Source organism: Fulmarus glacialis, unplaced genomic scaffold (genome assembly GCF_000690835.1).
Source record: "Fulmarus glacialis isolate BGI_N327 unplaced genomic scaffold, ASM69083v1 scaffold10477, whole genome shotgun sequence".
NCBI classification, from domain to species: Eukaryota; Metazoa; Chordata; class Aves; order Procellariiformes; family Procellariidae; genus Fulmarus; species Fulmarus glacialis.
In genome coordinates, this window is record NW_009221366.1 from 53,734 (window position 1) to 66,627 (window position 12,894).

General features: G+C 45.5%; 1 protein-coding gene across 2 annotated transcripts in view; it reads right to left on the reverse strand.

The window, feature by feature from the left end:
* Positions 1–11,266: 11,266 nt before the first annotated feature.
* The window catches only part of HTR2C (5-hydroxytryptamine (serotonin) receptor 2C, G protein-coupled), a 45,358-nt gene continuing 43,730 nt past the window's right edge, over positions 11,267–12,894 (reverse strand). For both annotated transcript variants that reach the window (XM_009581090.1, XM_009581089.1), the window contains one exon: positions 11,267–12,524. In XM_009581090.1, coding sequence (XP_009579385.1) covers positions 11,692–12,524 — 833 coding nt within the window. In that variant the 3' untranslated portion in view covers positions 11,267–11,691. The remainder of the gene's footprint in view (positions 12,525–12,894) is intronic.

Below are 12,894 nucleotides of genomic sequence, written 5' to 3' on the forward strand. Positions count from 1 at the left end.
TTTAAGCTTGGTTAAAGTTTCTAGTCTAATTTTGTCCAAAAAGAGGTAAGATGGGAAGAAGAATTAAAGAGAATGGGCTCAGGTAATAGGTTGCAAAGGAACGGATGTTGTACCTCCACAGCTAGAACTCACCCCAAAAAAGATCAAAGCTATTTCAGTAACCACAAAATAGAAAAGTTAGGCTGAAGCCTGCCTAGAAACCTGCCTAGTAACAGAGTGATAAATTAAGTACATCTGCTTATGGTATCTGTATGCTGCAGCTTTACAGGAGTGTTTAGGTAAGGAAAGCCGGGCTTGGCCCTGGTGCAGGGCTCCCTGCCCACCAAACTCACCCCTGCAGAGCGTCCTCACCGCAGCAGCAGTAAGACACACCCCACCCGCTTTCTCACAGCAATCACACCGCAGCATGTGCAAAATTTAGTCCTAATAGGTGGACAGCTGCTAGTTCTCCATCCTGAACCTTGCTAGAATTTCAGTAGTATGCTTTTTTCCCCTATGTTTATAGAATTACACTAATTATGTATTTCTTTCACACAGTATTTGCATTACAGTGGTTTAATTCATTTGCTGTAGTCCATAATTAATATTTTCAGTAAAGCACTTTCAAAATCCCTCCTTCGGCATACTCTGCTCTTATTGTTTTCAGCTCATGTCTGGATTCCCCGGTGTTTTTACCATCTTAGCCCCGCGTGTCTGGTGAGGCATATCTTTGCCAAACATACAAAGAAAAATCCTTTGCATACCCTTGAGTTTAGAGTCTTTTCTCTGTCTTTGACTGATAAGTCTTAGAGCCATTTGTGAAGAAGCAACCTTTCCTACAGGGTTTTTTTCCCTAGAGAATGTCAATACTTGTCAAACATGTGAAAGCATGATCCTATGCATGCTGCAGGGAAATGCAAAATCAATTTGCATCTGTCATATTCTAACTGCTTTTGGGAAGTAGCAAAACAGAGAAGGTGAATGCCAAGGTCTCTGAACTCACAAAATCGCCCTCCTTCTCTCACTGAGGTCTATTTTCAAGCTGCCAACAAGAGAATAATTTGAAAACCAGTTTACCTTCTGTTTCCTCATTATCCATCCTCATATTTTTTCATTTTTCTGACTGGCCTCTGAATACATGATTTTGAAGTGTTTCAACCACTATAACCTGCCAATGGCTGAAAGACATAAAGCAAGGCTGGCATCTCTCAGGAGCTCTTTACTCCTATTGCACTTGAGGAAATGAAAAGGTAGAAGTTGTATCTCACCGGCTGAGGCATCTTTGCTGAAGTTTTCCATCTCGTCCAGGCGCTAGAAACTCCATGGCCACTGGGTGTCAGCATCTGTGCTTGGACGCAGAGGAGGAGAAAAGCAGGTGAGCATCGCTTTCACCAGAATTCAGTATTTAGTGCATGAAAATTAAATAGAGGGGACAATGATTCTCTCACTGTAAGATAGATGAGTTTTGTTCTTTTTGTACTGCTAAGCAGAGAAGTGTCACACCTTTGCTCCATCATTCAGCGCTGGGCTGACTGCTGGGTAACATCACCCCTTGTGCCTCGTGGCATCGTGACCATGGCCCAGCGCTGCTGCACTGACTGGAGCTGCATCTCCCATAGCATGTGCCAGCCAAAACCAGCCCCTGCCCCCCCTCCCATGCTCGTGCCACTGAGCACCTACAGAAATACCCCATCAGCACAAACTGGAGGCTCAGCTGAGCGGGGACTGCACCCTGCTGTATGTCCCTGTCTCACTCTGGCGTCAGGTCCTGCATCCCTGAGCCACCATGGGTTTCAGCACCCATCCCAGAGCCTCCACAGGTCTCAGCACCCATCCCCGAGCTACTGCAGCTCTAGGGAGTACCTAGATTTTGAAAGGACGTAAAGCAGCACAGCCCATCTGGCTTCAGCTTCCAGGTATCGACATTTGGGAGTGCAGTAACTAACGATATCATCTAAAAATCTAAAGAGCTTCATGGGCCACGGCAGGTTTGCAGCTCACTGCCTTATGTGGCAGGGTACATCTGAGAGCGCTGCCAAGCTCTTCATGTCTATGTAGAAGCTGAATTTTCTCAGGAGGGTCTGTGGTTCTCATAGCTTCAAGGCAAACAAGTAGAGCTGATGCATGTGCTTAACATAACAATTTGAGGCAACATATTGTGGCTGAGCTGTCTGAACAGCTGAAATGGCTCTTCAAAGCATCTGTGTCGAGATCCTCTTCCCAGAATACAGAGAGATAAAACAACCAGCTAAGAAATGACGGCCACCGCAAGGTTTGCACCAAAACCGAGTATTTGCCTCCCTGCCATCCTGGGCTGCTTGCCTCCTGTACTGGATCCCTGTCGAGAAGTAAAGTACCATGGGACTGCTCTGCTCAGGAAATAAAATGCCATTTCAGCAAGTGTTACGCCACCAGACATATTAAAAAAAAAAAAGAAAACTAATTTAAAAACCCTAAACATGGCCTTGACATTTCCTTTTCTGATGGCTCTGCCCTGGAAACAACCTCAGTGTTTAAACAGGTCTCACTCCACGGAGAGCTCAGTGCAGGCGCATCCTTAAGCATGGGGGTCTGCCCTGCTGCAGTCCCTGACAACGCGTACACTCATCTCTGACATCAAGGAGAGCCTGTGCAGCACCTGTGCCTTCTCTGAGATACTGAATTAGGCTGCATTGCCCTCCTTTTGCTGGAAGGTGCAAAAGGTTGCCCCAAGTTCCTGCAGCTGCAGTGGGGGGATTTAAGCCATGGTCATCAGTGATCATCCGCAAACTATTTTTTTTCTTTCCTTGCCTGAGAAGCTGTGAATGGAGGTGGTAAAGGCATGTCACACCTTTGGTGTGCTTGGATGCCTCACCTCACCAAAGCACCAGGGACTTGCAGGAGTCATTTTCATTTAGAAAAAAGCCCAAGTAATAAATATCAGGGCTTTTTTTACAAACCAGAGAAAAACCTTCCTTTAACAGAATTCACTTATCTAGATATCTTTATGATTTAAAAACAAATGAAGGTTGGCAGAATGTTCTTCACTGGAATTCATGCAGTGGTAGAGAAAACATGCATACCAAACAGAAACGTGGTTCTTGGGAGAGAAAGCTCTATATTTCAAGGCTAAAATCTGTAAACACGTCAGTCCCTCACCATCCAGGCACAGGGTCAGGCTCAGAGCACTGAAGATCTATTTATCTGCCCACATTTGGAAAGAAAGGTTGCACTGGAACATACGCCAGATAAACCTAAGATGCCAAGTGCCCCGTGTGAACATGTGCGCCTGTAAGCGTCCAACCGTCCCCAGCTCCATCCTGCTTTGGATCTGCTGTCGATCCTGTCACCCTGTGTGTCAACTGTTGTTGCAGTCCACAGCAAGCCTTTTCTGCAAGTCTGCTTGTGCAAAACCTGATCTTTACAAGAATTGCAGCCTCCAGGCCACCCTTGAATATGTCAACCTCCCCTCCCCAAGCCCCCCTCCCTGTGTGGCCATGGCACACAAGTGCAGCTTCAGTAACAGCAAACAGATGCAAAGAATGTGTTAAACCATGCAGTGCATACAGCCTTCTCTATGGAATGGCTGCAGAAAATTTAGACAGGAGAAGAAACCAGCAACAACAGATGCAGGATCCCATCCTGCCTCTAGGTACCTGAACATCCTTTGCACCCTCACAGGGTCTGACCGCAGAGCCGGGGCCGCCCAGGGAGCCTGGGAGAGCCACTGTGCCACCGAGAGGTCCCCATCTGATGCATAAAGCCCAGGAGAGGATAGTCCTTGCCTTTTATCTGATGATGTTCCAGCTCTTAACTGTTGAACTGGAAACACGTCCCAACCTTTGGGACTCTCAAATTGGTCTTGGCTGGTAGCTGCCAAAAGTTTGTGCCCATGCTGCCAATTTATTTAGAAACACTCACACTGAGAAAACAATAACCTTGCTGCCTGCCAGGTTCAGCTGAGTCCACTTTTAACAACAGAGAGTTTAAAAGGCCAACACCACAATTTATTTTACTGAAGCAAAAGCATGAAGTTCCTGGCTGCACAGTTGGAAACGCAGTGACAAAGAAAAGCATTAGAAAAGTCAGACAGTGCAAGCACAAAGCAGGCTTTCAGCCCTTAAAACTGCTCACCAGCATTTTCTCAACTACACCAGTTAATGGCAGCCCAACAGGACATTACCTCAATGCTGCAGCTCTCCAGGGCAGACTGAGACTGGCTCCAATAACACTTAATGTCCATGAAAATGCTGCTATGGGTAAATAAAACTTACTTACGTGACTGCATGCAGTCAGGCTTGGGCTAGCCAAGCTGGTTCTTTCTGGATGCTTCTGAGAATGCAAATGAAATATTGCTTCACACAATTTGGGGCTGGCTCAGGGCTGGGAACACACAGCCTTCACGATCCCTTGACTTTACGTTGTCCTACTTGCGGGAGACGCACTGACTTGGCATGGCCTCGCCTGCCTTCCTCCAAAATTGTGGCATTTTTTATGGCTGTGCTAGGACTTGGAAGGACCATAGCACAAAAATATTGTTCTTGCTTCAAGATGTTTGTTCCTTCTATACTTTAGGACACGTCGCTGGGGAGGTCAGAGATGCTGCCGTGCAGATGGCTGCCTTGGTGCCTGAGCTCTGACAACCGGGAGGCTGAGGACATAAGGGCTGAGTTGGGCCCTCCCGCCATACCCCTATAGCATAAATTTCTGCATGAATGCAAGAGAGCCCTCAATAAGTTTTTCAGTTGCTGTTACTGCTGCCTCACTAGAAAGTGCTGTCCCAGACCTGGAATACTCCACTTATTAGAAACCTGCTTCTAATTCCTAGTTTATTTCTGGCCCTTTTTGCATGCCAATGTTTTCCTCTAGCCTAAAGAGCTCCTCTCCCTCCTTAGTCAGAACAAGCACTCCCTGATGTCCTGATGGAGAGCTTTCTTCACCCATCTTTCGCTGCTAGGAGGAACAAGCCAAGCTTTCTACTCTCTTCTCATAAAAAGGGTTTTCTATGCCCCTGCTTGGACTTGTGTGCCCGCACGATGCCTGTCACTGGGGCTGCTGCTCAGGCCCAACACACAGTCCTGTCTATTTTTTAAAGCAGAAGTGCCAACTAACTACAGCGCAACAGGCAATCACATTCATTTACCCTCAAGGAGTAAAGATCTGGCTAAGGAAAAACACCATTTGTTCACCATGGTTTGCTGCATTACCTGCTTTGTTGCATGGAGTCAGTAACGGATCCCACCGCTTTGCTAAATGCCATCGTAGGACAGGCTGGTAGAGGATACAGGCAGTTTTCTCTTCAGCAACACCTAGGAAAGGTGCAAGATAGACCAAATGCTCATTTGAGCCCACCTGTGTGCCAGCCCTTGTGGCTGTGCTGCAAAAGAAGGGCGAGTACTTAGTTGAGGGAGCTAAACATTGCCATGTCTTCATGGGTGAGTCACTGTGACCCACGGATCCTCTCTGAAGACATTTTGGGACATGAACTACTAGTGCCTATAGGGGAGGAGCCCCCAACACAGCTGAGATCTCTGCCAGGCATTTGCACTTACCTTACTGCTTTGAGCAATATCATGATCTTTGGGAAGTGTGGGCTCCGCAGGAGGGGCACCTTCCCAAAAAGTTGCAGAAGAGCTGTTCTAGTCAGGGAAAGGGAAAAGGAGCCTAATTAAAATCTTCAGTGGCTTTGATGAGCATCCATCACTAGCACCCACCTGTTCTTTTGCAGGAGGATGCACTAACATCAGCAGCACACACAAATGCAACCAGGCAATGGTCTAACAGGCACCAGCCTACGGATTGTTTTTAGTGTATCAGCAATTTAAATAACTCAAAATGCCACAATTAGATCCTATTAAAAACATACGTTGGATAATTAGGCTGTATTTTAATTAAACAATTTATCCAATTTGTTGAACTAATTACGATTCAAGCACAGGAAAGTTCAGAACAGTGGATTTAACATGCCCTTATGTAACGCTGCATGATTAATTTTTCAAGTCCTAATTGTACCTAACACCTAATTGTTGGTAGCCCACTGGAGTGACAGTGCAGCAGCCGTTGTCCCATGTCCCCCAACTGCTGGGGAAATTGTATTTATACGCTAAGGGACCCTTCGTTTTTTGGGGAAGCAGAACATAATGCAACATTCATGAGAGATGTAATACGTAACAAGGACTGCTTCACAGTCTCAATTTTCCACAATAAAAACTTGTCCACTTGCTAGGCCCCTCCCCAAAACTTTGAAATTGTGGCCCAGGAGGTCAGGCTTTTGCAACTTTTTATGCATTTGCACTGCTCAGCACAGAGTGGAGTAAGTCCTGCTGGGCAGTGTGCCAGGACACGCAGTGCCGGGCGGTGAAACAAGCACCCTCCCGGAGGGAGCCTGCAGCAGGGCTGCCCCGGGCAGCGCACAGCTCGGGGCACCCTGCGCTGCCAGGCTCCCTGCCCGTGTACTGACACATGCTCCTGCCATCAACAGAACCCATGACTTAGTTTTAAGCCAAATTTTTCAGTGCGTAGCTCATGCACCTGACTGTTCGTTAAAGATCTGGTGTGGTTCTTTAATCGGCAAGCAAGCCTTGCTGCATTGATTGTCTGTCTCATAGATGTCTAAAATCACTCACCTGAAGACTCTCCATCTCCATGTTGTTATGGGATTGCAGCATCCCAGCTGAGAGGGAATGACATATCACATAGATATTTTGTCGACTTCTGACAGCTTCAGAGCACAAGTTTCAGTGTGGGTAAAAGCAAACAAGCAGAAGACCTGAGACTTAAAGAAAAATGAGGGAGAGGCAGAACAGTCAATAACAACTTCATAGTTTAACTGTGAAAAAATAAAAGCGTTTTTTGGTACATGCACCCCCACCAGTACATTATCACTAGAACAGCCCACACCTACAGCTGCATTGGATCTCCATCACAGGTTTCCTTGCCAGCTGTTCAGCTATTCCCATTTTTTCAAGGGAAGACTGAAGCATGATGACATCTCCTGTTGCTCTCTTGGGGCTCTGGGATGTGTGTGTTCCTGTGTGCAGACGTGTGCGTTCATCTGTCCATCCTTCTGCTGCACCTGCCCAAGGCTTGGTGGTTTTTGTACGCTTTTTCCCAGGAAAAAGCTTCTGATGCCTTTTCCACCCCAGTCTGAAATGGAGAAAAACCCATGTGCAGTTCTTGGCTTGGCATGTAGCTATCCTAATGATACTGTGACCCAGGGAGGAAACCCATCCAAGAGACATCTGCATCTTTATCACATGATGGACGCTGCTTTTGGAATGCCAGATTAGCATAATTTGTCTGCAAGAATATCAGACACCCTTCACTAGCTCAAAGCTAAACAATATTTCTGAAGAGCTGCTTGTGGTTTGCTTTTTTTCTTTAAAAAACATTTTTCCTTTGGAATTTGGGTGTCCATATCCAGGGCCCTCGTGGCTCCAGCACATCAGATGACTGCAGTCAGTCTGCTGACTTGGAAGGGAAGAGCACTGGCCGCGCTCCACGCCAGTGATGAAGCTCTTCGTAGGGCTGTCCAGAAGAAAGGCACTAACAGTTAACATGAGTGTCTCTATAGAGAAAAAGGCACTAAGCTGTTCACACTGACTACTCACACATCACCTAACATTAACATCTTTAAATTATCACTCGGATAAAAACTACTGCTGATTCACAAGTCATTAAAACAAGGAGAGCCATGCTGAGGTGGGACGCCTTGAGGCATCAGCTTTGGCTCTGAACCATATCGCCTCCCAAATGCCACAGCCTCTGGGTAGCTGCTCTTATCTTCAGCGGGCACAGGACTGAAGGAGCAGGCCCTTGTCCTCAAAGGACAGCCTTTGAGCCCCTCAGAGGTCCCCAAAGCCACCACAGCTGACTCCATGGATGCTACACCCCAGACTTGGCTGTGTGGGGCAACATGTCACAGATGTAGTTGAGCCACCCCAGGTCTGGAAGCCAGGTTGCTCAGCCACAAGGCTTTGTGCCTGAGCAGACATGGCCAGCCTTGCTTCTGGCCTCTGGTGGGAAAGGCTGCAAGTCCCTACAGCTCAGGAAGAGGCTGATCCCACGAGTAGACTCCCTGATGCAAGTCAAACAGGGTGGTCTGTTTGCTGGGTCGGAGCCTCTATGTGCACGCTCAGTCTCACAGGCAGCCTGCCTGCACATCTCCCACGTGGTTTGGGAAACAAAGCAACCAACACATTTTAGCCTACAGCACCATTTCCAAAGAATTATTTTCACTTGTTCAGACCAAACTCAAAACAAAACACCACCACACACACTATTCGTAAGACAAAACTGTGCCTGAGCTGAGGTTTGAGGACTCACACAAAACTTCCAGTGGGCACTCCCACCAGGCAGCCCTAGGGCAGGGCTTCTTGAGGCACCACCTGGCCATGGTTAATGACTACAGCTCATGAGAAGCAAAGCTGCTGTGGGGACAACCTGACTTTGGTTAAGTTGCAGAGAACTAAACCAATTCTTCAAACTGAGGTAATTTTAAAAAATGTAATTTTTAACAGTTATTCCTGGAGGGAGCAAGGAGAAGAAGGGAAATAGTTTATCACCGTCTTTGTATTTAACAAGTTCTGGGGTTGGAAGTGTTGGGATATCTGCGGACACTAATTTCTGTGATTAAGCAACTGTGGGCCATACTTCAAGTGTGCGAGAAGAAATGGAAGTTATCCTCATCCTGACCCTCATGTTTTGTTGTTATTTTGTTTTTTGGTCAGGACATATCTTTCGCTCAGGAAAGATTTTAATTGGGGACAGATAAAAGAAAGAGAGGGCATGTTCATTTATTTATTTTCTGATAGACCATGAAAAAAAATTAAGAGTGATTAAACCAACAAACTTTCTTTAATAAATTAATAGCAGCATCACAAAACCCTGATGTAAATGACCCAAAGGAAGTTGGGTAAGTGACAGTATTTAACCATTCACAAAAACGTTATCACCCGCTGGCTGGGAGAGAACGCAGGCGCTGTAAGGCAGTCCCCTTGTCTGTTTATCTAAACAAGTGACATATATCACGTACGGGTCCAGCTGAGTCGCAACGCTTGACATATTTACAGTTCTGGTGCTGAATTTTTTAAAAACATTTATAAAAATTCTGTAAATTCTCTGTTCAGTTCCCATTATTTACATCCAAATATAGTAGGTTCCCTTTTTGCCCATACAACAGAACCGGCAAGGGTAGACATGAAGGCTCCTATGCGAAGACAATGCCTGTGTGTGGACTTACAGCGAGTTTGAGGATGCTGTGGAAAATGAGCTATTCACATATGACCTATTCATACATATGCTAGAAGCTACTGTAATTCAACTTATTGCTAAATGCTTTCAAAGTCTGTGGTTGGCTTCTAAATATATATATATGTATATATATGTACACACTCACACATATGTACACACACACACATATACATGTTTGGAAAAGATGTGCTATGAATTCACTCAAGGAAAAAAAAGAACTTAAAAAGCAATGTGATCTTTCTAATTTTTCTGTACTGTTTGAGATAGTCAAATCTGACTCAGAGCAAAGGGCAGTCACTGAAGGCACAAGTTTGTGTCTCTGGCCAGTCCTTTTCCTACTGGTTACCAGACTTTTGGAAAGGCAAGTGGATTCCCGAGCATTCAAATTCGTGGCGGTATCAGCAGGCTGGCATATGGTGCATTTCCGCTGCCTTCTGCAAGCAGTAAGCTCCACTCCGCACTGGGATATCTTGCCTGCCTGTATGGAAATACCATGGATTTTTCCCAGGAAGGGATGAGGGAGAAGAGAGGACCATCAACTTCAGCGCATCAGGCTGGGAGCAACCCAGCAGCAGATGCAACCCGTATGTTGTGTTTTGGTAGTGGCCTCAGCGAGGCTGTTGCTGTACACAGCAATGCAACAGCACAACATTGTGCGAAACCACTAGCAGAATTTTCCATTTCTTCTACAAGTTAATTTTGGTGGGATGAACACAGCAAGCATAGAGTATAAGCAGTTCATGTTAGTAAAATCCAATTTATCTATGCCTAGTGTAAGCTTTTCTGTTCTGAGGATTTTCATAGCCAGAGGCTGTCAGTGATGCTAAATGAATCCATGTTAGATGGGCACTGCAGCATTTGTGTAGTAGTTAAAACCTTACGGGTGATATCTGGCATTATCTCCCTTGAAGAAGGCAAGGGAAATTGCATGACAGGCATCACCCCAGAGGCACAGTGCCAGAAAGACACAATGCCTTGGAGGGTTTGTCTACACAGGAACACAGAGGAAAATTAATTCAAATTATACATGGTGTGAATTAAAAGCAGATTACTTAAACTGCATTAAATCCCAATGTGGATGCTTTCATTAAGATGTAAGTGGTGTTAATATGATATACTATAATTTACTTTGGGAGTGAAATGGAATAAATCAAATTTAAAAGTTAATCCAGATTAATATTCCATGTAGACTAGCTCCACATCTGCTTCCTTCCTGTCCCTGGTCATTGTTTGATTTTGAACCACATCGCCAGCAAATTATTCCAGTCACTACTGCGTCCAGCTCTGCTCACCCCCTCCTGAGTCAGGAGAAATGAGCAGGGATCCTTGTTTATGCCTCTCTCCTGAGCATCCCCCAGGGAGGCGTATCCTGCACCTCACAGCCTGACCCCGACCAGCACTAAGTGCACAGCAGCTTCTGCTCTACACCCAAAGCAGGGTTTTATCACCAGCACTGCAAGTCCCAGGATGTTGAAAAATAAAAGCAAATGGTAAACAAGCTAAGGAATAAATAGATGTGAGGACCGAGAAGACAAGAGCTCCTACAAAGCCAGAGCGCTCTTCTCCAGGTCAATCAAAGACCCTGATCATCCAAGCAATCTGTGAAGGCAGTGCCATCCACACTGAGCACAGCTTGCTCCATCCCAGAGCTGATGATTATCTATAAGACCAAAGGAGGGCTTTTTATAAATCTGAGGTACTCCATTTATAAAATGGTTGAAGCAGATAACTGGGGTTCGCGCTGTTTCTCATGCTTCTTCTCCAAGTGTGCAAGTGATCCTAGCCAGGATCGCAAAACCACACCAGAACTGCATTCCCCACCTTCCTTAGGGGAGCCGGAGCCTGCTGGGGAACGGAAAGAAAACAGCAGGATTGGGGAGAGAGTCAAAATTTAACAGAGGTCCCTTGAAGTGCAATATTGCCCCAGTATGGCAGCAGGCCACTACCCGTAACAGGACACGTCTGGCCAGGTGCCTGCACAACCGCTACACTTTCATGATGTCTCTCTGCCAGGTTTCTGCACAGTCTTTACACGGCACAAATAGGGGTGAGGATTTAAAGTATATATTTACTGTCAACTTGAAAAAGAAAGTTATACTGACCAAGTCTAATAGCATGTATTTGATATATAACTATTAACGTGCCATTCTGGACTCCAGCAAATGCCACCTGAGATAAATATTCAGCATTTTTGTTCATGCAGTGGAAGAAGAATTCAAACATTTTGTCCATGACATATGCAAAGTAACTAATAGTTCTGATCTAGTATTAACAGTAAATATAGAACCTTAAACTTCACTGCAGTATATTAATATATATGATTTTAAGTACTGGACTGGAAAGACAACTCTTTTTTTCTTTAAAAAAAAAAAGCTTTGTTCAGAATGCAATATTTACATTGTCCTTTGACCAACACTTACATTTTTACACAATATATTTTGGCTACAGATACACCATAGCAAAAGGCTGTGTGAGCCACCTTTACACACAGCTCACTCTTTCACTTACAACATTACAGCTGTTTATGGAGAGCTCTGAAGTCCCTGGTTGCATTTCAAGGCCCTCCTCAACTTCATCTAGTTCCATGCTATTGAGTTCATTGCCGTTTCGATAACTAGTTAAAGTCAGGTCTTTCCCATATAAAGCTGTTGAAGCAACATTCAGACACTGATTCTGCCGCAGTGCTGATTTTTTACTGGTCTTGTATTGGCAACGGATGTAATTGGAAAAAGCCCTGCGGTACGTTTTATTGAAGAGTGTGTATACGAGGGGATTAATCCCAGAGCAAACATACCCCACCCAAACAAAAACATCAAGTAGTTCACTTAAGAGGTCTTTATCGCAGGCTTCCTTGCAAAGGACAGACATGACATTAGTGATGAAAAATGGGCACCACATGATGAGGAACAAAAAGAAGACGATGCCCAGGACCTTGGAGGCTCTTCGCTCGTTGTTGATGGACTGCATAGTTCCTTTCCGAAAAAGCACTGCCTCCTTATTTACAGGAGAGTTCAAGTGAGATGCCCCCTCATGATTGTGAAGCATTGAAATGTTCTCTGCGTTGTTTTCCTTCTTGAGGCAGTTTACGCTGCTCCTCCTCTGCTTGGGCACTTCTCCACACATGAACACCGTTGCCTGTCTCTGCAGCACTTGGACGGTCAGGCAATAGGTGATCACCATGATGATGAGAGGGATGAAGAACGCCATGAAGGATCCAATGAGGACGAAATTCTCATCATTGAGGACACAGGTCCCATTTACAAACACCCTGGAGTCATCCTGCAAACCAATGACCGGAATGGGCATAGATATCCCTAGAAGAACAAGATAAAAAAGAGAGAGTTATCTAGATGAACGGGGCTCCAAAGAGGCAGCAGAGATGATGCAGGTCCTGCATGCATTCAGTCTGCTGCCTAAAGCCGTTTGAAAGAGAATTTACTGCTCCCAGATGGAAGGGAAAACCTCGTGTAACAACACTCCTGGGAGCACAGCTCCAGGGCATGAACACCCTCCGCCGGGAACAAGTGCAGCTTTGCTGTGCTCCACAGCTGACACAGCGAATGCAGCATTAACTCCTTTATCAAGTTATTTTTCTAGCATTAATTGCAATTTGTGGGTGTAGAAAAGGCAGTCATTATCCTGCTCTGTTCCAGCTGGCCACTCCATGCCTGCCAGTTCGGGGGG